The sequence below is a fragment of the Aspergillus fischeri genome, genomic scaffold (assembly GCF_000149645.3).
Source record: "Aspergillus fischeri NRRL 181 1099437636249 genomic scaffold, whole genome shotgun sequence".
Classification (NCBI taxonomy): domain Eukaryota; kingdom Fungi; phylum Ascomycota; class Eurotiomycetes; order Eurotiales; family Aspergillaceae; genus Aspergillus; species Aspergillus fischeri.
In genome coordinates, this window is record NW_001509770.1 from 171,187 (window position 1) to 194,845 (window position 23,659).

General features: G+C 50.1%; 10 protein-coding genes across 10 annotated transcripts, besides 2 other annotated features; 5 read left to right on the forward strand and 5 right to left on the reverse strand.

Moving 5' to 3' along the window:
* Window positions 1–460: 460 nt before the first annotated feature.
* On the forward strand, window positions 461–1,415 carry NFIA_007910 (HPP family protein; the record flags this gene model as incomplete). The annotated part of the gene is made up of 2 exons (XM_001264010.1): window positions 461–727; window positions 774–1,415. The coding sequence occupies 2 exons, from the start codon at window positions 461–463 to the stop codon at window positions 1,413–1,415; spliced, it is 909 nt and encodes a 302-aa protein (XP_001264011.1).
* Window positions 1,416–3,725: 2,310 nt separating this feature from the next.
* NFIA_007920 (beta-glucosidase) lies at window positions 3,726–6,318 on the forward strand (the record flags this gene model as incomplete). Its single annotated transcript, XM_001264011.1, has 7 exons — window positions 3,726–3,861; window positions 3,909–4,102; window positions 4,150–4,202; window positions 4,247–4,469; window positions 4,526–4,772; window positions 4,817–4,979; window positions 5,025–6,318. 7 exons carry the CDS (start codon window positions 3,726–3,728, stop codon window positions 6,316–6,318), a joined length of 2,310 nt encoding a protein of 769 aa, XP_001264012.1.
* Window positions 6,319–6,576: 258 nt separating this feature from the next.
* NFIA_007930 (uncharacterized protein) lies at window positions 6,577–7,419 on the forward strand (the record flags this gene model as incomplete). Its single annotated transcript, XM_001264012.1, has 1 exon — window positions 6,577–7,419. The coding sequence occupies one exon, from the start codon at window positions 6,577–6,579 to the stop codon at window positions 7,417–7,419; it is 843 nt and encodes a 280-aa protein (XP_001264013.1).
* Window positions 7,420–7,509: 90 nt separating this feature from the next.
* Window positions 7,510–9,520, reverse strand: NFIA_007940 (peptidase S41 family protein; the record flags this gene model as incomplete). Its single annotated transcript, XM_001264013.1, has 5 exons — window positions 7,510–8,004; window positions 8,047–8,911; window positions 8,961–9,087; window positions 9,132–9,386; window positions 9,433–9,520. 5 exons carry the CDS (start codon window positions 9,518–9,520, stop codon window positions 7,510–7,512), a joined length of 1,830 nt encoding a protein of 609 aa, XP_001264014.1.
* Window positions 9,521–10,922: 1,402 nt separating this feature from the next.
* Window positions 10,923–11,412, forward strand: NFIA_007950 (uncharacterized protein; the record flags this gene model as incomplete). Its single annotated transcript, XM_001264014.1, has 2 exons — window positions 10,923–11,289; window positions 11,336–11,412. The coding sequence occupies 2 exons, from the start codon at window positions 10,923–10,925 to the stop codon at window positions 11,410–11,412; spliced, it is 444 nt and encodes a 147-aa protein (XP_001264015.1).
* Window positions 11,413–12,886: 1,474 nt separating this feature from the next.
* Window positions 12,887–13,835, reverse strand: NFIA_007960 (SDR family NAD(P)-dependent oxidoreductase; the record flags this gene model as incomplete). Its single annotated transcript, XM_001264015.1, has 2 exons — window positions 12,887–13,713; window positions 13,769–13,835. The coding sequence occupies 2 exons, from the start codon at window positions 13,833–13,835 to the stop codon at window positions 12,887–12,889; spliced, it is 894 nt and encodes a 297-aa protein (XP_001264016.1).
* A 746-nt stretch (window positions 13,836–14,581) lies between these two features.
* NFIA_007970 (heat shock 9/12 family protein) lies at window positions 14,582–14,959 on the reverse strand (the record flags this gene model as incomplete). The annotated part of the gene is made up of 3 exons (XM_001264016.1): window positions 14,582–14,624; window positions 14,683–14,875; window positions 14,926–14,959. The coding sequence occupies 3 exons, from the start codon at window positions 14,957–14,959 to the stop codon at window positions 14,582–14,584; spliced, it is 270 nt and encodes an 89-aa protein (XP_001264017.1).
* Window positions 14,960–14,968: 9 nt separating this feature from the next.
* Window positions 14,969–14,992: a microsatellite.
* Window positions 14,993–15,722: 730 nt separating this feature from the next.
* Window positions 15,723–15,751: a microsatellite.
* A 24-nt stretch (window positions 15,752–15,775) lies between these two features.
* Window positions 15,776–16,391, reverse strand: NFIA_007980 (uncharacterized protein; the record flags this gene model as incomplete). Its single annotated transcript, XM_001264017.1, has 2 exons — window positions 15,776–15,852; window positions 15,917–16,391. 2 exons carry the CDS (start codon window positions 16,389–16,391, stop codon window positions 15,776–15,778), a joined length of 552 nt encoding a protein of 183 aa, XP_001264018.1.
* A 615-nt stretch (window positions 16,392–17,006) lies between these two features.
* atfC (bZIP transcription factor atfC) lies at window positions 17,007–17,861 on the reverse strand (the record flags this gene model as incomplete). The annotated part of the gene is made up of 1 exon (XM_001264018.1): window positions 17,007–17,861. One exon carries the CDS (start codon window positions 17,859–17,861, stop codon window positions 17,007–17,009), a length of 855 nt encoding a protein of 284 aa, XP_001264019.1.
* Window positions 17,862–20,980: 3,119 nt separating this feature from the next.
* On the forward strand, window positions 20,981–23,329 carry NFIA_008000 (putative CP2 transcription factor; the record flags this gene model as incomplete). Its single annotated transcript, XM_001264019.1, has 4 exons — window positions 20,981–20,994; window positions 21,057–21,740; window positions 21,813–22,957; window positions 23,007–23,329. 4 exons carry the CDS (start codon window positions 20,981–20,983, stop codon window positions 23,327–23,329), a joined length of 2,166 nt encoding a protein of 721 aa, XP_001264020.1.
* Window positions 23,330–23,659: the final 330 nt, after the last annotated feature.

A 23,659-nucleotide genomic window follows, 5' to 3' on the forward strand; every position in this document is an offset into this window, starting at 1 on the left:
GGATTCAAGTCTCATGTATTGGGAGACCATACCCAACACAGTAACTGACATGGAGTCCACAGGTCCTTACTTTACAAGCAGGATATAGTAGCAAGGCACAAAGCTTGGCTTTCTTGGCTTTCTTTACTGTTTTTGTTTAATTTCTGCTGGCGGATCACTGCAACTACCTAGGTGGAGAATTCGGCTATTCTCTTCCGCGAGCCAATTTTCCTTTTTCGCAAACTATGCCCAAGTTATGACATAATTGCACTCCACCGTGTATCAAATAGAATTTGTCAAGGATCCTGAGGGAAAAAACTTGAATCGGTATAGCATCTCCACACAATTTTAATTATGCTTTTCTTTGATTTAGTGTCTATGCTCTTCCATATATCGTTTTCATGACTCTTTCCCTCGCCATTGAGTGGATATCGAACTACAATATACTTGCCGAGTCTCATCGCAATGAATGATCCATAGAATGAAGCTCCGTCGCGCTCAAGAGATTGATTTCGACCTTGATCGATACATCAATCGATATCTTCCCCAATCCCAGCTTCATCGCTTACCATGGCCAATCGCGCGGTTCCTAGGGTACAGACGTGTCCCGCAACCGGAAGTAGGCAATCTGCTAGTCTGCGCATGGGCATTTGTCGGCGCGTTTAGCGGATTACTTCTGGTAATGGGTGTCTTCAAGTCTTCCGAGACTATCCAAGCGCATCATCCTCCACTCATATTTGCTAGTCTAGTATGTTTTCTGCTGCTAGTATCCTCACCCCGTGCTGACATTCTAGGGCGCAACGGCCATCCTGGACTACCATACGATTCAGTCCCCGCTGGCTCAACCGCGCAGTTCCATCCTGGGACATGTGCTCGGGGCCGTGGTCGGGGTTGGAGTCACCAAGCTATTCAAGCTCCGGTCAGACTTTGAGGATCTCCGCTGGGTCGCCGGGGCAGTCTGCACCGCTCTGGCGTCGTTGGTGATGGGGCTCACAAACACCGTCCATCCGCCGGGGGGCGCCACGGCGCTGCTGGCGGCGGTAGATCCCACCGTCGACGCGATGGGCTGGTTCTTCGTCCCGCTGGTTCTCATCGGGTCGCTGCTGATGCTGGGATGCGCGTTGGTGGTCAATAATATCCAGCGTCAGTTTCCTATGTTCTGGTGGACGCCTCGGGATGTGGGCCGGAAGATGGGACCGCCGGATATCGAGAAGACGTCGGAGGTTCCTCAGGAGAGTCGCGAACGACGGATGAGTCGTGCTGTGGGACTACTGCGGGAGAATTCGATCGTCATTACGCCTGATCGGGTGGTGATTCCGGATGGGTTCACGCTGGGACTCGAGGAGAAGGGGATTCTCGAGGTCTTGAGGGATCGCCTGCGAAATCCGGATCAGTATGATAGTAGCGTTGGAGACCAGAGTAGTACTGAAAGTTAGCAACTGTCAGCCAGCGTTTTAGACTATCTTATAGCGGATCTTCGTCCGAATGTATATAGATAATGACCATGACAATTGTTCCCCTTTGGGTAACGATAAAGCCTTCGGCACAGGCGCTGTCCATTGCTCCCTTTCCGCCTGGGAAGTCGGGCATTTTTCCTCATGTGAACATCTGATTGGACATCTTAAATCAAGTACTAGATGCCTGAGGCGGAACATCCACTTTTTTCCACTCGTCCGACGCCTTGGTTAAGTCCCCAGCCCTAAGTTGGTGCTATTATTTTTGACTCGGTAGAACCTGATCTCCTAGGATAGGAACAGGATTGCCAGATCTGACCCGGGGTGAGCCCGAAACATGATTGTCCCATTCTTCTGGGTCTGCACTTTAACGTACATATGGCGGACAAATACCGCGACGTCAAAATACAGTACGACGATTAGTTCTAGCAGTAGCTTTTGCTTGATGTCAAGACTGTTAATCTGATTGATCAACTGACATCAAGTGGATTATTGTTCCGTGCAGCATAAGTATCAGCCTAGGTGTCTAAACTGGGGTAGAGAATTTGGCCTTATGACATGTCTAACACATCATTCTGTCATGTCGAATATTTCCAACTGTCAAATGCCACTGCCTGCCTGGAAAACCTCACAATAACCCGCACACGGCTGGCTAGGTTATCGGCCTCGTGGGTTGAAAAATGTAAAAAGAAATAGGCAGTCTGACGAGTCATTCTCGTCAAATCGTCCCACCATCCTCCTTCACCGCTGTGGCTTCTTCTTCGACATACCTATCTCCTCCGCACCAGCTTCCTGTCGCTTTACGGACCGTCATGTCGCAATCGTCTCGCAAGTCACAGTCGCCGCGATCGCTGCCTACTTCATCTACAGAGCATTTAATGCTCGACCGCGGCAACCCTCCCTCAAGGAAGCCGCCCCATCTGCTGCTCCTCTCAGTCTCAAGCAGATTGAGATCATCACGGCCACCGTTGAAGTCTCTCATCCAGTTATTCTCTTGTCGGCCGGTGTCGGCGCACTCCCCTGGTATCCATCCCCAACACCATCACCAGCTCCGCATCAATCCAGTGCAGGATCCACTTCATTCATGGATCTCGCGGCACCCAGACCCGCACCTTCAACGATCCCGTCCAGGCCCTGGAGAAGAAGTTCCCCAGGATACAGGTGACATTCGCTAAACCCGTTGAGTAGAGGATACCCGGACTAGAAGCATGCGGGGAAAAAGGTCATTCAAATCAAGTCTCGACCGAGGTTTCATCGCAAGTTGTCCGATACATTACTGAAAGCTGCAATTCTGCCCAGACAGCGTGCGTCTGTCTTTGTAGCTGATGTATAAGTGGGGTGTTGCCTTCTGCTTTGGCGAGGATGGTAATGCCAATTCTTTGGTTACTGTGCCGATAAGTCTAAGCTAATCACTTGCGGCACCACAAGCGAGTCATTGCCTCCGAATGTGTGATTAGCGATATCAAGACGAGTCTATTCTCCCCTGGAGGGGTAGTCTTATGCAGACTGCTCTTGGTCGCCAGTATGCTTCGCTTTGACCTACATCACGGCAGCCAGAGACATACAGCAACTATTGAATCCTGCGGATTGCCATTTAAAGTAAGCTCAGCCGATGTTTTACCGGGAGGTTGCATCGATGCGTTAGGTTGATCGAATGTGCTTCGCCAGTGCAGTGTACACTGACAGGTAATCTCGGGTGACTTTGTTCCGTCAGTCAATGCGAGGTATGATTTATCAGCACAAACTAAGAGAAGCAATGGAATGGTCTGTCGATCGCATGTTGCTATTGGGATTATTGATGCTCGAATGCCGCTTATTTGCCACTTCGGAGAGTTGTGGAGATCTGGGGTTTGCGGGGAAGAGGACAAGGATCGGTTAGGTGGTGATTTCATCAAGGAACTGACTCTTGGGCGAGAGTCTGTCGACTTTTTCGCCGCTTTCGATGATTGATAAAGAATGTTGAAGTCGAGAATAGAAATGTGGCTGCAGAGAGTTTGACAAAGCATCACGTTCAAATATTTCGATGAGAACCACAGATTCACTCCACCGAAGCTCATTGCCAACAAGTCAAGACGGCTGCCAAGCGTCATCAAGCTTGTTCCAGTGATCTTAAATTCCGCCGGTAATAGTCCGAGCCATGCAAGGCTTGAGAATCGGTACGTAGAGTGGCACGGTTATGTTACATACCTGACTGAGTCGATGTGAGGGGTAGAATGGGAGAATGCGCAACTATAAAGAGGGGCAAATTTAATCGTCACTTTCACCAGTACCAGGCAACAAAGCAAAATTGAGATGCACTCAAATCTAGGACTCGCAGGACTCGCAGGGCTCTTGGCCACTGCGTCTGTGTGCCTGTCTGCTCCAGCAGATCAGAATATCACCAGTGACACTTACTGTTATGGACAGTCGCCTCCTGTATACCCATCGCGTATGTCGCTCTCCCTTGCATAGGCCTAGCACTAACCTGCGAAATAGCCGAAGGAAGTGGAACTGGCTCCTGGGCCGCCGCTTATGCAAAGGCAAAGAACTTTGTTGCCCAGCTCACCCCAGAGGAGAAAGTCAATCTTACTGCGGGAACTGACGCCAATAATGGCTGTTCCGGCAATATTGCAGCTATTCCGCGACTGAACTTTCCTGGACTGTGTGTATCTGATGCTGGCAATGGACTTGTACGTGCACACATGCAGCAGTTGCTGGAAATGACTAACCTCTGTAGAGGGGAACCGACTACGTGAGCAGCTGGCCTAGCGGACTACATGTTGGTGCCAGGTATGGTTGATCCTCAGTCGACCGGATCATGCTGACCTTCACAGCTGGAGCAAAGCTCTAGCTAAGCAAAGGGCCATCCATATGGCCAAGGAGTTCCGCAAGAAAGGTGTCAATGTCATACTTGGACCCGTCGTTGGTCCCCTGGGTCGTGTAGCAGAGGCGGGACGCAACTGGGAGGGTTTCTCAAATGATCCATACTTGAGCGGTGCCTTGGTCTATGAGACCGTCGATGGAGCGCAGTCGGTTGGGGTCGCGACTTGCACCAAGGTCAGTCACCTCGATAAATTCTTGGTTCAGCCAATAACTCTTTCATTTTCATACAGCATTACATCTTAAATGAACAAGAGACAAATCGAAACCCGGGAACGGAGGACGGCGTGGATATCGCGGCAGTCTCTTCCAACATCGATGACAAGACCATGCACGAGCTGTACCTCTGGCCCTTCCAAGATGCCGTCTTGGCCGGCAGTGCTTCCATCATGTGCTCATATAATCGAGTCAACAACTCCTACGGCTGTCAAAACAGCAAGACACTGAATGGTCTCTTAAAGACAGAACTCGGATTCCAAGGTAGGTCGTCTACGTTCCATTTGCAGTTCAAGCTGACCGATCAGGATATGTGATGACCGACTGGGGCGCTCAACATGCCGGAATCGCTGGTGCTAACGCTGGACTGGACATGGTGATGCCTAGCACCGAAACATGGGGAGCCAATCTCACGACCGCTATCTCCAACGGGACGATGGACGCATCGAGATTGGATGACATGGCCATAAGGTAGTCTGGCCCCGCCGAATTTCCAACCGAAACTGACAAAAACAGGATCATTGCTTCGTGGTATCAAATGAATCAGAATTCCGACTCCCCGTCTCCTGGCGTCGGCATGCCGACCAACATGTATGCACCTCATCAGCGGGTAATAGGAAGAGAAGCGTCGTCCAAGCAGACATTACTCCGGGGTGCTATTGAGGGCCATGTTCTCGTCAAAAATACCAACAGCGCGCTGCCGCTCAAGTCACCTCAGCTGCTCTCCGTGTTCGGATACGATGCTAAGGGACCGGATGCCCTGAAGCAAAACTTCAACTGGTTGTCATACAGCCCTGCCATTCAGGAAAACCACACCCTGTGGGTGGGAGGCGGTTCTGGGGCTAATAACGCTGCGTATGTCGATGCTCCTATAGATGCCATAAAGCGCCAGGCCTACGAGGACGGCACGTCCGTGTTGTACGATCTTTCATCGGAGGATCCCGACGTTGACCCAACCACCGATGCGTGTCTGGTTTTCATCAACTCCTACGCCACAGAAGGGTGGGACCGCCCTGGACTCGCTGACAAGTCGAGTGATTCCCTGGTGAAGAACGTCGCTGGAAAATGCGCCAACACTATTGTCACCATCCACAACGCCGGGATCCGAGTGATCGGCGACTGGATCGACCATGAGAATGTGACAGCTGTCATCTTCGCTCATCTACCGGGTCAAGACAGTGGCAGGGCATTGGTAGAGTTGCTCTACGGCCGGGCCAATCCGTCGGGAAAGCTGCCGTACACGGTGGCTAAGAAAGCGGAAGACTACGGCAGTCTGTTGCATCCGTCCCTGCCAGAGACCCCATATGGACTGTTCCCTCAGTCTGACTTTGACGAAGGGGTGTACATTGACTACCGCGCCTTTGACAAGGCCAACATCACCCCACAGTTCGAGTTCGGCTTTGGACTGTCGTACACGGCCTTTGAGTATTCTGGACTGCGGATAAGCAATCCTAAGAAATCTCCGCAATATCCTCCGTCAGCTGCTATCCAGCAAGGTGGAAACCCTCATCTCTGGGATAAAACTGTCACGGTGTCGGCGGAGGTCAAGAACACTGGACGTGTCGCCGGTGCCGAGGTGGCACAGCTCTACATCGGCATCCCCAATGGTCCTGTACGACAATTGCGTGGATTTGAGAAGGTCGATGTCTCAGCAGGTGAGACTACACAGGTGAAGTTCGCCTTGAACCGACGTGATCTGAGTACATGGGATGTCGAGGCTCAACAGTGGTCGTTGCAGCGCGGAACGTATCGGGTGTACGTTGGCCGGTCGAGTCGGGATCTCCCTTTGACGGGGTCATTTACCCTGTAGATAGCAGTCACAGTCGGTATATGAGAACAGTAACATAGTCAGTGATATATGGCTCTTCTCATCTTTTCCCTTGGCTCGTCGAGATTCATGACGTCATTCATCTCTGAGGTTGCATTCCTCTCGATAGAAAGGTATTTCCACCTTATTTAAAAAGGCATCGATCAGGAGAATGACGGTCAGGAGCGTCAGTAGCACCAGCACTATGTGATTTAGAGCCTTGTTGAAAAACCACAGATGACACACCTGCCATATGACTGGATGCGCATTGTTGACGGAGAGATTCCGCCCGACACGAACACAGCGCGACAACACGTGAGACTCACCGCCGATTGTCTCTCGATCTGCAACGGCAAGTGTGATCCTCCATATCCACTCTCCGCATCAGACGCATGTCTCGCACGGTTCAATCACAACTATACTATGCCAACCGCCCTCGTTCTTGTCTACCCCTCCGTCAATACTCTCGACACCAACGGCCCGATCGGCGTGCTCTTCCAGGGCGGCTATTCCACGGTCATAGCCGCCCGTGACGAATTCACGACCTCCCAGGAAAATGTAACCTTCAGACGGGATTTGTCCATCGCCGAAGCCAAGGACAGACTAACGGAGTTTGATGTGCTTATTGTACCTGGGGCGCGACCGAACCATATCCTCCCGTTCCTCTCGGCAGATGGGCATCTCCACGAACTGTTAGAGTTGATATCTGCGTTTGCGAAACTCAACCCCAAAAGTCCCGGGCCTCTGGGCGAGAGGGTCCTCTTCTCTGTTTGCAGTGGGTCGTATCTTCTGGCGGCAGCAGGAGTTCTAGATGGTCTCACGGCGACATCACACCGATTGGGGCTCGGACCCCTGCGAAATCTATGCGACGAGTATAAGAGTCGGACACCGGGGGCGAAAGGGACGGAGGTGGTGCCGGAGAATGCAACGGGCACTGTACACTATGTCGATGCAGGAATGAACGCGTCGCAGGTGCGCATTGTCACGTCCGGGACCATCACCAACGGCATTGATGCGGCCTTGTACATCATTTCGCTACGGTCGGGGAGACCGGCCGCGGAGGAGGTGGCGTCGTTTATAGGGTATTCATGGCGGGAAATGTGAGATCGGGGTTCGGACATATGGGAGTTTATGATCGCTATTCTTGGACATACGGAGTACATATACACTAATGTACGGCATTCTACTACTGCCTCAAATTGGCATGGATCCCCGGACACAGCTGCTATTTCCTCCGGAAAAAGCCGCTGCTGCTGCTCGCCAAACTCCTTCCTGTGAGAACCAGCTTTCTGCTGTGTAGAACAGCCGACAGTCCGCCGCCTTGTAGGTGATCTGTTGAGGCGTTTCGTCGTCTCCGGGCGCGTACTCGTTGCGCAGGTTGACTCCTCCGCCAAAGACGAACGGGAATTCGTCGGGGTCAACGGGGACCGATCGGTTGAATTGCGCCCATTCTTGCATTGACATCAGAGGTGTCGAGCCATTCCGTAAAGACTCCCGGATCAAACTGTGCGCCGTTTCAACATAAGAGTAGACCCCACCGTAGGCCAGGTTCTGGCCGCCACGGGTGCCGCCAATGGCCTGCATAGGTCCATACTGAGGTCTTCCGCCGAACGCGACCGTGCGAACGCCTTGTCGCTGCATTCGATCGACAAAGTAGGCACATGTCGAGACACAGTTGCCATCGGTGATCTATTCTATTAGCGTTGCCTTCTCTTGGGGAGGATGACTTACAATGACGATATCCTCCGGGGCAAATAATCTCTGCGGAGGGTCTAGAGGAATCGGCCCGTATCCGGTGATTGGAGAATGCGTCGTGGAGATGCTGGTGAAGTTGAAGTTGGCATGGAGATTCGACAATGGCGCCCCGTCAATCTCATACGGTCCGTACCAGGCCTCCAGCGATTTGTAATTGTCATCCTGGTTTGGCGTCACTGCGGCCTGCCAGGAAAACGGGTTCCCCTCCCAGAGCTCGAACTGCAGCTTTTGATGCGATTCTGCCAGTCTGGAGAATGCTTTGCTCAAGAATTCTGCACCGGTGTGCGCCCGTAGCCGAGTCGCTGTATATGGCACCACGTCCGGAAAGAAGATATGAAAGAGGTCCACACCGGCAGTCAAGCTACCCCCGGGGTTGCCGGACAGATCCACGATTATCCTCTTCTTGCCAGCTTCGGTCGCGTTTCGCAGAAAATCCACACTGACCTGCTGCATGGTCGCAGCATCGACCGAGAAGGTGGTGACCGCTAGCACGCCAACGTCCTGAAGTGCCTCTTCCTCTAAGAAATATCCCGCTATTAATCCGCCGTAGCTAGACCAGGTTGTGTTGGGATAGCCCCCGCTGTCGGATGTTGCGATGGCCATCGTTGGAATTGGTTCTTTGCGACAGCGGGCGTTGAAGAGTGCGGTACCATTGCGGTATGGGAATTCCAGTGGTATGAGATCAGCTGTCCTGTGACTCTCAATTGAAGAGCCGTTGGCGAAAGTGAGGGTGAGCCGGTCGCCAGTCCACTTCTCTCCCAAGTTCCGTGACCAGAGACCGTTGTTGCGGGGCGTTCCCAGAGCGGTTTGACTGGCTAGGGACGGGAAATTTGTATTATACCTGGTACTTTCTTAGATTTCATGCACCTGAATGAAATTGTAGATCTTACTGAGCGTCCGGGTCATGTAGAGCGGCCTCGGAGGAGAACGATTCAAGATACCGTGCAGCGTCCTGGCCGTCTATAGCCACTACCGGCGAGACGGACTGGACTCCTCGGGTCAAGAGTTCAGCGTCATCTATCGAGTCAGCTGGCTTCACTTCACCGTTGCGAGAAACTTACCGAGTGTGTATACCTGCGGCAGCTCCAGGCCGTCCAAAGACAGCGAGACCAGAGGAACCGAGTTTGAGAAGCGAAAGAGCACTGTAGAGCAGAGCTGTAGAGTCAGGTGGGCGTCGTGTGCTGAATTGATGAGTTGTCGCAGATCTAATTCGAAATCCCAATGGCTAGAGTAGTCGTGATTCTGAGCCTTTCGTCTGATATTGTCCAGACCGCCCAGTAAATCCGTCGACGGCATCAAATATTGCTCCGGGGGATCTGCCATAGTCAGTGATATCCATCTGTAATGATAGCACGCACATACTCTTCAAATTTTCGATCGTCGACTGGAACTGTAGATACTTGCGATATTCGTCGACAAACTTGACGGCATCCTCAGCATCGAACGGCATCGAAGTCAGACAGCCATAGGCCAGGTTTCCCGGGATTCCTTTGGTCGTCTTTGCCTGTGCAACCCAATCGGAGACTTGAGCACAAGGCTCAATTTGACGTCCATTATTTCGTATCTGACTTGGTTGAGCTGCAACGCATGTTAGTGCCAGTATTTGCGATGAGAGAAGCCATCGATAATGCATCACGATGTGAGCGATGGAAATGAGGAGTGAAAGTGGTTTCGTTTGTTTTTTTAGATTTAACAGACGTCGCCGTTATGATCCATCATATTATTCACAGTTTCAGGGGCCACGAGCAGACTGATCGACATCTGATCTGGGCAGATCTTTCTTTTTATATCGCATGATGTGTTGCTGTGGAGTTGGGATCCACAAGGAGTTAAAGGCGTCATCTGGAGCAGGTTTCCTGTTGATCAGCTGGTGTAACCAGTTACGAGAGCAAGGACGTTGTCGAGACCTCTTGATATAAGCTTGAGTAACCAACTGAGGAAAAACTCCGCGACAACCGGTTTATTGCCTTGTCAAACGATAGACTATCCCTTCACAGCCAATAATTGACTCCCAGTGTCACGTACGGCGGATACTAACGGAACAACTTTACTACTCGAGGTATTGCATTGAAAGAACTTTGTACCTCAGAGTGAGAGAGGACAGGCACTCGTTTATACCATCTTCCATCGGAATTCATGAGGGCCACATCCTCAGTACTTTCAATGACATCTTCATCTTTGTCTAAGGCTGCCACCGCACCCCGAAATTGACCCTTCAAGCATCAACGCCAACAATAATAGGTTGAATAACTTGGAATTTTACAGTCTCACGGTGATGCCCCCCCATATCTACTTCTTCAACCGTGGGGAAGAAGACAACGCGAGCCTCAAGATTGTCCAATCATGCAAGGATAGATATATTTATATATATCTGAGTAGGATAGTGGAACCGTAGGTCTTTTTTGTACATCTTCAAAGACGGGCAACCAGTCATTACTGAGTTAGACCTGCAATCTTTTAGAGAAACTCAATTATTTGTACTTTTGAATCAGCAGTCGATTTCTCCCATATTCTGATCTCTGTCTGATTTCATCATCGATAGACGCCTCCCCCGCTTGGATCTTAAAACCCTCCGGATCCATTATCCAATAACAACAGACCATTAATTGTTACCCGTCTTGGCTGATGAACCCGCCAATCAGCAAAAGCCATTCTGGGCCGTGGCTCAGGGTCTGCCCTCTTCTTGGATCAGGTGGCTCAGGGGAAACAAACTCTGTGTTTTGTGTCAGTGTGATGATGAATATCGTCAGCCATCGCGCCTCAAACAACCAGTGGCCGAATCTATTATACCATCTTTCACTCTTATCAGTATAGAATTATCTTTCCTTCATCATCTCACACTCACTGTCAGCATGCGATCCATCTTCTTCCTCCTATTCCTTACATTCAGTGCTGCCGTCCTGGCTACCTCATCCACCTCCTACAACAAATGGGTCGAGAGTCTTCCCTCATGCATCCAACCCTGCTTCAACACCTTCTTTGCGAATATTGCTCAAAGCAAATGCGGCAAAGGTGCCAGCAGCAGCCGCAAGCCATCCGACATTAACTGCATCTGCCAATCAGGCAGCTTTACCTCGAGTAATGGGTATGCGCCGTCCATTGCGGACTGTGCATCGGCGCTATGTCCGGATGCAGCATCTCAGTTGCAGACTGTCCTGGGTTCCTATACCCAGTTATGTTTGAGTCAGGTCAATTCAGATGGATCGGTGCCAAGTCTAGGTATGTTGTTGCGATTCCTCCCGTTGACCCATGCTGATTTGCATAGGGAGCACAACACTGGTGTCAGGCTTGGATGCGATCCTTGTGTCGGGTGGTATTGCCCTTCTTCAATGTGTCTTATAGTCTGTATCTGTCGTGCTTTTGTTGCTCTGTTGATATGATGTATAGTGATGATCTATTGCTTGGGTATGGCTGTCTCCACAATGTCAGTCTCGTAACCCCTTTGTGCATCTATGTAAACTGCTCGGTACGAGCAGTAGATGTAATCTGCGATGCAAATCAGACGTATTTGTTCCAAGAGAGTACATTGTATATACTCTATGCACTTGACCTGTCTCAAACAGTGTTGCTGCATAGACTTCACCTTCACTTATAATAGCAAGGCAGAGTGCTCGCCCCCATTGGAAAGCTTCTCCTCTATCACCAATGAACGCACTTCGAAGAATAGTAACAATGTAGAATAAGCTTCACGACTGCTGACAGTTACAAATATAATTGCACAGCCTCCCACTCACCAAAGACCGTGCCACGTGTACCGCCAAAGAGTTCCGATCGACAAGCACCCAAACAATGTCAAAGCTAAGGAAAGGATCTAAAGCCTGAAACAACACATTCAGCCCCAGAGATATCGTTCGGCCCCAGGGGGCCGTAAGCAGCCCCAGCCCCGCAGCTTTAGCGCTGATCTCCTGGCACAGCCCAAGCCAAGATTCTTCGAAAGCTTAGTTGATACGAGGTGATTGCTTGTTGGGCTAAGGTTCAAGACGAGGCTGAGATTGATATTGCTGTAGAATTACCATGGCTGTGACACAATGTTCAGTTATTTTTATGCCAGAGAGCCTCATCAGAAAGGTATATAAGTAAGACATCCAAAGTCCACAATCCTCTTGCCTCTTTCCTCCAATATCAAACGTGATCATATCAAGCCAAAATGTGTCTCCTCATTCCTCTCTTCCTCGCCAAAAACAAAAGAGCACAGCAGAAAGCGAGTGATTCTGACTACGCGAGACCTCGACCATCAATGAGAGAACAGCCCGGCTCACAAGGGATGAGAGACCATCATCAGCCATATTCCTATCATGGCAGTAGACGGTCAAGAAGCAGCCGTTAAGCACATCCATAGAGTATGTCTGTACCTCAACTTCTTTGTCGGACCGTGACCAAAAAGACTCGTCGCGAAGAACTTGAACAATACCCTCGATATATGAATTCAATTATAGACTGGTTGCGATGGACAAGGAGGACTGGACTGCTTATGATTGATATAACATTTGATGTGGAAGCATTATGATATACATTGATCTGTGTTTGTTTAGCATGGAAGAATTTATACCTTGTTAGCATTTTTAACTAGTCATTCCGACCTCGCTTTCAAGATCCACTTGTTTTCCGGTAGACTACAACGGCCACTACTTTGGTGGAATAACTGATTTCAGTTTTCTGCTGTGGACAATGTGGTAATGCCATGATTAATGCGGATCCAGCTCCCGGATCAGGATCAGACTGTAGATGAGTACCGATAGATCGCAAACACTTGAAGAAAAATGTACAAGACAATCCATGCATTCGTCGTATCTCATTATCATACAATCGCAGGACATTAAACAGTTCCAGTAGCAAGAACGTAGCCACCATCAACCACGATAGTCTGCCCATTCAGATACTGGTTGCAGACGGCAAATAAAATAGCGCTGCCCATGTCTTCATCCTTGCCCGGTCTTCCAGCAGGAACCTTACCCTCGTACTTCTCCTTGGGCAGAGAGCTCTTCTGCTTCTCATCGCTTTCATTGGCGGTCATTTCCGAGGGGAAAACCCCTGGCGCGATGTTGTTGACCCGAATCTTCAGGTTGGAAGAGGCGATCTCATGCGCCAGCATTCTCGACACATGGATGGCGGCGCCTTTGCTAGCGTTGTAGTGGAAGTGGTGCTGGGCTGTCTTGATAATGCCTGAAATGGAGCTGATGTTGACGACGGTACTGGACCAGCCGTGCTCGATGTCGGTTCCCTTGTTCAACAGGGGCAGGAAAGCAGTGGTGGTGAAATATAGCTGAGTTACATTGGTGCGGAAGATCTCATCCCACTCTTCAACGGAATTGGACTCGTCCTTGAAGAGCTTCTGGTGCAGTTCCTCGGCGCTCTGGCTGTCGGTGTCCTGTGTCTTACCAGAGATGCCGGCGTTGTTGACGAGGATGTGCAGTGCTTTTTCCTTGGAGGAGATTTCGTCCACAAGCTTCTGGATGGATTGCTTGCTAGTGATGTCGGCGGTGATGGGAATGATCTGTCCGGAAATGTTGTGCGAGTACAATTCTGCGACGCGGTCGAGCTTTTCTCCTGTGCGACCAGTGATGTATACTTTGGCACCGTTTACAGCCAGTGCCTGTGTGATCATGAGGCCGATTCCCGAACCACCTCCAGTGACGAGGGCAACTGCGCTGGTCAGTATCCTATCATGTGTATTATGTGGATGATAGGAACAACATACCTCGGCCCTTGACGCTGAAGAGGTTTTCGAGCTTGAAACGCTGGTTCTGTTGCTGTGCGTCCGACATGGTGATTGCTTGTTTATGCTTTTCTTCTTTGGGATGGTCTTGAGAAGTGAGTGAGTTCGGTCGATCTTTGTTGATCCGGTTGGGCATTGCCGTTGGCTCTATATAAGTCCAAGTCTGAAACAGGCCATACATACTATCATCATGTTGGCGTAATTGGATGCATGTGAAGCCAAAAACCTGGCCCAGTGGCGAGTCTAGATGCAAATGTGTGGAGAAGTTGAAACCGTTGAGGACCTCATCAGCATGACGTAGTTATCAGATAGAGCAATGAGTCTCATTATATTTCCTTAACATATTGGTAAACAAATACATCCTAGAGGATCATAAGTCATATCATTTTGCTTTTATGCGTCAGACCACAGATATTGATTGCACGCAGGTATATCAATTGGTTCTGTAGAACCACTATTAGTAGTACATGGCGCTAGTAGTCGAATGCTCGACGACAGGGGCCTCGGGAATTTAAAACAATTGATGGCTTGTACATCTCTATAATAAAACAATAGATGTCCAGCATCTTAAATGTGTTGTCTGCATGCAGCATTCTCCATATTCTGACACTGTCCATTGGCACAGCAATCGAAGAGTAACTGTCAGAGATGCACTGCTCCTGGCATGATCGAGATTAACGCTTTACTATCTATAAATAGTATACATCATGTGTACAATTGATATTCTTCAATTAAAATAACAGTCATAATCCTTGGTTATCTAATATACAGCTCGTCATACTTCCTTCCCATAACTTAATGATCACCGAGTCCCATGGCATTCTTTGCCTTCTGGCCCCTATTGCAACAGGTTAGCACCTGATCAGTTAGATTTCCTCCAGATGTGGGGAACATACATTGTCTCGGTGCTGCTACCATGGGTCTGGTTGTCTGTCTCGCCACGCACGGAATCATAGGCCTGCTGCGAGTACGACTTTTGGTTGTCGCCTTGCGCGCTGCCGGTGAGGCGGTCGGTAGCGTCGGTGACGGTCTCCTTCATCTTGTCCATGGTGGACTTCTGGGAGTCAGGAGTCATCTTCTCCTGAGCCTCTGTTGCGGAATTAAGAATTGATCTGTGTTGCATGGATCGGGGAACATACTGGTGGAGAAATCCTTGCGGCCGGTGTCAGACATGTTGAGTAGGGTTTGTGGTTTGTGGTTTGTGGTTGTTTGTGTGATTAAATTGACTTCTGTGAAATGCTTCTTTATTTGTGCTCTGTTCTGGAATAAGAAGACGACGACTGAAAAAGTACCCTTCTTATATGTCCTTCAGGACGTGATCGACCATCAACCAGGTAGGAGTTAGACGTCATGGCTTGTGACACGGCCTGATCGGGGATAGAGCAGACACCGAGTTCACCTCATGAATCACCATTTTCTGGGGAAGTCCATTGTTCGGTTGCAGCCTACATCTTGCCACTTGATGTGGGGGATATAGTCGAGGTGATGATTTCGACGTCACCATGATCCTCGTCAAGTGTTGTAGATCACCGATAACTTTAACCTTCCTTCCCTGCAGGGCCCCAGTTAATATGACATGCTGATAGTGTCATTCGATCTACATTTCTATCCTTCGATGGTACCTTGACAAAGTACCTGTCATTGCAAAGAACAAACGTATTCAACCCTTCTAGAACTCCTCATAGGTCTACGGACGCTACTTGATTCATATGGGTCGATTCTATACTATTATGTATTCAATGACGTCACCAATTCAGGATATCTGGACATCCGCGTCGTATAACCATTATCCCAATCAAGTAGATAGATCCTGACTAATTATTTACGGTGTTTGACTGGCATGAATCATTACATCTTGTAGCAGGTCAGTATGGACCTCCAGGATGTAGATTTATCAATTAGCTATTTTTGTATTTGATTAGTTTACATAGCCATTCTGATAACGACTGATAACGACGATAACGACCATTCTCAAGAGCAAAACAGTAGTCAAGTAGTCTGCAAGCTCTGGCACACGGAAATATCACCGTCGCCGTGGCCCAAGCGTCCGCCTTCGAGATACAAAACTGGTCGGCACAAAACAGATACAACACTCGTACTGCCCCTGGTCATTGGTACTGTACCGCACACAGGTCAGACAGACACGATGCCCACACTTGGTGAGAAACACCTCCCGATCATCGACAGCGACGCACGAATGGCAGAAGCTCGTCGGGTCGCGCAGATCGCCCCGCTGGATCCTCCGCTCCATCTCGGCGACTAGCTCCTTGCCCTTTTCTGCACGGGCGCGCAGGAGCCGCACGCGGTACTTGAGGGCGTCCATTTCGGCAGCACTCGCCCCTTTTGATTTGGACCAGCTCGCCGGTGTGGGGATCGGTTCGAGAAGCGCAACCGGGCGCAGTCTCTGTGGGACCGGGATGGATTGCGAATGCTTATGCTCTAGGAGCCAGCGCCGGCGCAGTTGCTTGTTGAGGAGGAGGGTAAAGAGCATCTCAGCGGTTTTCCACGCGAGCCATTGCGACCGGTCGTCTAGGTGCAGTACCCTCGCATCTTGTTTTTGTGGTCGTCCTTGCGATGTCGAGGTAGATGCGAAGGAACTTGTCATGGGGGCCGAGAGCAAGCAGACAGACATGTAAACGAATGGCAAGAGAATCAGCCCTATAGCCCCGGTTTGCCGTGATGGGAAAGAGGCAAAGGGTCAGTTGCTCTTCGACCACCTGGGTTGGCTAGCAGTGGTCGAGTGTCTTTCACAACTGAACGACATTGTTATATATATGCATTTCTGTCAACATTTCCGAGGTGGGTTTGCGGCATCGGCCGATCTGATCAGCCACAATCCTTGCAGTTTCGGCCGGTTTGGAGCGTCATATCCAATCCATGGGTGCAGGAAGATAATTCCGCAGACCATCGCCACACCTCGGCTCAGGCCTCAGGCATCCAATAACCTTCGATGACGTTGTTATCACATTATCCGTTCTGGCGAAGCTCATGATTGGTCAATTGACTCAGCAGTGACAGAAGTAAGATACAGCTAATATGTGCTCTGCTGACTGGGTAGTGGACTGATAGCAGCTTTGCTATGCAGCGCCATATATTTCTGTTGATACAGTGTAGTAACCTCCACATGGCTTGACAGTTTAACTCCAGATAATACACATCCGATGCACGCCAGGGTCCAACTCCATGAAACATAACTTACTACGAGGGGTAATATAATTGATCACAATTGAACAAAATCCACAAAGTCACCACCCGATGTGGTCCAATGTGCATCTGCAACCATAGACATCTTCATTGTCGGGGACTGCTGTTGCAAGACATCATCATCGTTGAACATCAAAGACTGCGCCTGCTGCTCGGAGTACCCAGGAGAGTAGGTACTGATCGGTCTACCTGGCGCAACCGCCGCACCGGCCTCCTCGACCATCTGAGCAATGTAGAACTTGAGCGGCGGGTCTTCGCATTGTGCGTGCTTCAGCAGTTCATCCTTCAGAGACAGGAGTTCCGAGCGCATCCGGTCGCGCTCCGAGAGAAGCCGCTCTTGCTCTGCAGACTGTTTGCGATACAGGTTCTCCAGTTGCTGGTTGCGCTCTTTCTTCTGGCGGCGGCATTTGCTGGCTGCACGCCGGTTGCGCTCGAGATATCTCTCGCGACGGGGGTCGTTCTTGTCATATACCTTTGATTTTGAATTGCGTTTGCTGGATTTCGAAGATTTTTTGGGAGAAGTGATGTCTGATTCTGTGGTGGCGGACGTAGAAGTAGAAGTTGTAGAAGAAACGCTGGTGATGGATGAGCGCGAGGGTCGAGCGTGGATATTTGGAGCTCCCTGATTGGTGGAAGCTGGCTTTAGCTGTGGACGCTGGTTGTACAGGGGTTTATTGTTATCGATGCTGGAGTCTGTGCGCCTGGAAAGAAAAGCGGGATCGAGAACATGGAGATCTTCATCGCTCAGAAGGACAGGTTCATAAGTGGTAGAGTCACCTGGCGGCAAGGCAAGAGCGGTTGGACTGAGGCTGGCCCAGTCCAGAAGATTGCCATTGGCCGACTGCTCGGTAAGAAGTGTGGTGGTCGTCATGATGCAGGTGATGGATGTACTCGAGCTGTACAGCTGTGCAGCTGAGCGATTGAGCTATGGACAGATTGTCTGACGGAGATGAAGAAGGTTTAGACGGTGTATTGCGATCACAGCTACGGTGTGAGGCAGAAGCCCAATAGGCCAATATATATAAAGCCTATAATGGTACTGGAGCCGTAGCTGTAGTTGTAGCTGTACAAGAGTGTTTGAAGTCTCAATTATCGAACCGGTTGGTCACTCTCTTTTAAAGACTAAGACATCGACATCCCAAGGAAACCTGCTGGCAAAGCCGGAGGACTTGTTCAGGTGTTGGAGAAATATTTCCTGCTACGCGGTTCTGGACCAAACGCCTCCTCCCGCCCCAGACAACATATGAATCTTGATGTAACTGAACCCTGAGAACGGAGATGGAGGAAGTCTAAAGAGCAATCAAGCTCAGAACCAAGGAGGAGAGCTTTAACCCCAGTCAGTAATACCAGCAACCACCTTACCCAAGGAATATTATTTATTTAAAATTACAGCTCGTACAGAGTATGGGTGATGATCATGATTCAAGAGACACTGACAGCTGCTGTTCCGTATAATGTCGTTACATTGATGGAGGGTTTACGCAACGGTAGCAATGATTGGCCGGAGCTAACAACCGGCATAGCGCTAGTGTCTGATCAGCGGGGCCAGGTTCTTGGCTCACCTATCAGCAGCCACACTTTAGGCGTGTGTGTGGATCCCTTCTTGAGAGTTAACGACTACGGTAATTGACAGCCCATTTTCATGGATTTGTTGCGGCAGTCTCATGATAAAAAACTTTAAGGTATCTAGCTCACGATTTTCTGTCAAGGAGCCTCATGAGCAAAGGGCAACGCCAATATGCCACAAATTATAGACAGGAAACAATGCTGTGCCTGTCTGAAGAGAAGATCTGCAGCTCTGCTCAAGCCACACGAGTTCGTCGGTTCGTCCTCGAGGAAGAGATAAAGAATTCCGCAGCAAGGAAGCTGAAGAGAAATCCGCCGCGTCTGATTCGCTGGGTCTTCTTTCGGCCACTCGGGCTCCAGCGATATCTGATTCAACCTTTTTAAACAGTTCCATTACGCCTCGGTATAATCTCCGGATAGGAGGCGCTGGTTGACGTCACAGCAGTGCGTAACTGGAGGAAAAGAGAACATGACCGCTCGACGAGGAGAGAAGCTTAAAGTGTGTGGAAATAGCTGAGTATCTGCTTGTAGACCCTGCTTCGGATCTGAACTGTAGTCCTGGGCGATCATGCTCATATTCTGGGTGCAAGTACCTCTGGTAGTACAAGAGAAGGAGAGAGAGGCATCTTGGGCACTAGAATGCACAGTCTCAACTCTCAAGATGAAAATGCAGATGATAAACGCGGAGGTGGCGCAGATAGACAGCATCCTGGATAGATCGGATCTCATTCCTCTTGGCTTTCTTTCGGGTCCAAGCTGCTCATAGGCAGTGAACCACGGCTGCTCGTGCCACATATGAAACCGTCCCGTCCTCTACGACATATCTTGACGTCATCAGACACTACGGGTGGGATCTACGTTGTACGTGAAAAGTACGAATCCACAGCGCACAATTGTATGGGAGAATACTACAGTCGGTTGGGTATGGCTACTCCAGGGGTTTGTGCCGAAGTTTGGTGTTTTCATCTCATACAAGACATGAAGGACAACTCACGTGGATACATTCTCATAGCTGCAGAGGCAAGGGTAGTACCCTGAAGCAGGTCAATCGACTGTACCTGGCCCGTTATAGCATGATTCCTCTACAGAATCCTGCTGACAGCTAGGGGCGTTGAGTTGACCTTGGCCATGCGCGGAGTATATATTTCTGCCAAGGATAAACTACACCACATGTCGAATCTAGGGGCAGATCAAGCCACATTGTTGGTGAAAATAGAATGCTAGTGGTAGTAAATTTGCCATAAGCGAGCCCGTTTGAGTGTTAAGAATGTGCAGCAACATTGGAATCGGAAGTGGCAAAGATCTAGAGATCTGATGCGACAGATCAAAAAGATATCCAGACCTCGGGGAGGAATGTCAATATCGAACAGTACTCCCAATAGAGGAAATTCTCCATAGATAAAAATATAAAGGCAACCTGTGGCAAAAGCAAGCAGGTCTAGACTTCTTCTCCAATACTAATACATATCTGTCCATCTACCCCGAACCGGCGACAGTGAAAGGCATCGCCTTCTCCGAAAGGGCAAAGACCCCTTGCATAACTTGAGTGGGATCAAGGAACAGAACTATTTATTTTTTCCCTTTCCTTTTTTCTTTTTTCCCTTTTAACCATCCTGGGCTCAGTTCTTGCACTTCCTCTCTCGGCTGGAACTTCCGTTCCAATCAAGCGACCTTTTTTTGCTGCTGCTGTCCACGAGGCTAGAGGAAAGGCCCCACTGGTTATTCACGCTTCTTCCACTCACACGACGCTCTCAGCACGACTTCTAGATGACTCGGCAGTAAGTAGTAACTATCGATACCTTTACTCTCTTGCAGAATATTATCATTATGGTAAAGCGGGAATAGATGGGTCATAAATTATGATTTCATATTAAAATACCTGTATGCTAATAATAAATAATATTAAATGTTAAATATTAAATATTACCAAACCGAGTCCGTGTCCCCTCGTTCGTTCTTTTCCCCCCTCCCACCGCTGATCCCCAGTTACTGTCCGCCTCTCATAGTAGTAAGGTAGTAGTAGCTCTACATCCATACCTTCTTTTTGAGACCCAGCATGTCCAGTGGTCCTGGTGTTTGCCTGTTTGTCTGTGACCCTGACTTGGCCTGAACGGGACCCAGGGATCAGATAAAACGCCTGTGCCATCCAAATTTTCCCGTTCCAGCCATCTAGATCCCAGCTGTGTTCCCTCTTTCTCCCCGTTGTTTCATCACTCGAGGGGGATGCTTTCGCCTTTCGCTCGTTGTTCGCTCGGAGGACGTCACTCATTTCATCTCCAGACTTGATATCTGCCGCGTGGGTTAAATTCTGACTGTTAATAAAAAAAATTGCCACTGTTCTTTTATAATCCTCGTGTCTGTCGCGTTGTTTGTGACTCGTGAGGCCCTTCGACGTCGGAACACGTCCACGTCGAAGCGAGGAAAATGTTTGACAAAAGGTTTGTTTTTCTCTGGCATAGGAACGGGGTTTCAGATCATCCTCGAGTCTAACCACCAGCAGGACGAAGCAGAAGCCTGGAGCAGAGCTGATCGGGGAGTTTCGAAAGAAGTTTTCCCAGGTCATCGCAGACCCCTTTCTCACACAACAGGCGTCAGTCGAGCACAACGATGCGAAAGTCGCAGATCCCTCCATACTTCCATCACAACCATACCATCCCCAGTTCAACCATCACCAGGCGAATCCGAACGTAGTCGACTTTGTCGCTCCTTCAGCCCTGCAAGCCGGCCTTCTTACTCCCACTGCTAATCAGATGTGCGCCGTAGTCCATAGTCCTGCAGGGGACCTTCACACCCCAACTGTAGAATGGAATCTGGCCAGCACGCCTTGGATATGGGATCAGATGGTCAGCGTACAGTCAGACCTTCAGGACCAACAACCACCCCCACACCCGCCACCGCAGCAACAACAACAACTACATGGACACGCGGCGACGGCAACCCGAGGCGTGGCGGTTTTGCAGTCGCAATACCAGCACCATCTGTTTCAGAACATGGACCCGTTTGCATCAAACCACATACTACCGAGCAACGTCTCGTTCGGGGCAAACTCAGACTACGATCCATTGGATACGGCAAGCCATCGAGATTCATTTACAGAAATGTTGGGACATGTCGCGCAGCCTCTCCTCCCGGTGGCGTCGGACGCGGTCGACCGCGCGGACTTCCCGTCGAAGCCAGAGAATCCGTAAGTCCACTGCCACTTCGACGACTACAATCGGCCCACTGCTTGCTGACTCGCCCTATTGTAACAATCTAGATTCCGCTATCGTGTCACCCTCCACGCTCCCACCGCTATCGCGGATCATGCGCATGAACCACCAGTCACCTATCTCAACAAGTCCCAGTCATACTCGGTATCCATTGTCGACTCTACACCCCCGGCGCACGGCACACAACCCGTCAAATATCGCACGAGTGTGAGAATCACCTTTGAGGAAACAGCACACCGATCGAACCCAGCCCGGTGCTGGCGACTCTGGAAGGAAGCGCGAGGGGCGGTCGAGGCGCAGCAACGAGGGGGGAAGATGCGAGCATTGGAGTTTGTGGACCTGCGTATGGGATCGAAGAAGAACGCGCCGCGGATCAAAAAGGTGGACAGCGCATCGTTTGACGGGTTCTGTGTAACCTGGACGAGCACTCCGGAAGCCGGTTCTTCCGAGTGCGTGGTCAACGTCCGCTTGAACTTTTTGTCGACGGATTTCAGTCTATCCAAGGGTGTCAAGGGCGTTCCGACGAGGTTATGCGTCAAAACGGAGATGATTGGCCTCGAGGATGGCACTCCTGCGCCGGGATCTGGCACCGAAGCCGAGATTTGCTACTGCAAGGTCAAGGTGTTTCGCGACCACGGAGCGGAAAGAAAGCTGTCCAACGATGTGGCGCATGTGCAGAAAGCGATTCACAAGGTTGAACGGCAAATCGCGCAGGGAGATATCGACGGCAATAATGGTCTGGGAAAGCGGAAACGGCGAAAAGGCGTGGGACACGGACTGACCAAGAATCATACTGTCTCGATGAGCCTCTCTCCCAGCCGTTCCAACAGCCTCACGGGCATAGACGATTTGCACCGGGCTTTGTTCGAGCTGCGCAACCTCTTTTCGTCCTCCCAGCCAGTTAGCCTGCTCTCACTGCAGGGCGATGTGCTGGATGATCCGGACCAATCACCAGTTTCTCTTCCTCGGGACTCGTCCACCCCTGTGTCTCTTGGACGTGACAGCGCGTCCGAGACTGATGCAGGGGTCAACTTTCATGGCGATCTGGTCGAGCTTCCACGTCGTCCTTTCGGCCGAGATGCAAGTACTGTTGAGCCCAAGGTGGAATCCCCTGATCCGGGCCTCAGCGATATAAATGGTCGGTCTTCACCTGAGTCGGATACCGGTGATCGGTCATCCAGCCCTCGGCATGGTAAGTTGCCAGCACTATTTGATTTGATATACCATCTGACCACAGGCAGTGGCATGTTTCTACGTCCGATTCCAGGACAAACAGCAGCAGGAACCCTACTACCGCGCCGTATACCTCACCGAGCGAACCGCATCCGACTTTATAGATCAACTATCCAAAAAATACAACGTCCAACCAGACCGTATCCTCAGTCTCGTCCATATCAATCCGAACAGTCTACGCGTCGCCGTCGACGATGACGTCGTGGGAGCAATCCCCGAAGGACAAGATATGATCGCCCAATTTACCGAGGTTCCTGCTCCGGTGAGCAGCGATGGAGAGGGCGAGGGAGAGGAACATAGAACCGGGTACGAGGTTCAGCTACTTTTTTGACGCGTTCTGTTCTGCATACTCGACAGATTTTGAGCATTAGGTTCTGGTTTTTGTGTGCACACTCAGGGAATGTTCATTATATGACTTGCCGCGGACGGGATTTGCATGACTGGTGATGATGTACGTTTAGACCTGCATGAACATCTAGACTACGCCTACTGGATGGGTATGAAGCGACGACATGAAAGGAACCTAGCATATACAGTTTAATATCATACGAGATCTGCCAGCAAGACATTTATGTGCCTTCCAAGCTGTGACGAACGCCTTCGAAGCACGCCTGAAATTCAGTGCACGAAACACCCTAGAGTTGGACACAACAGAATAATC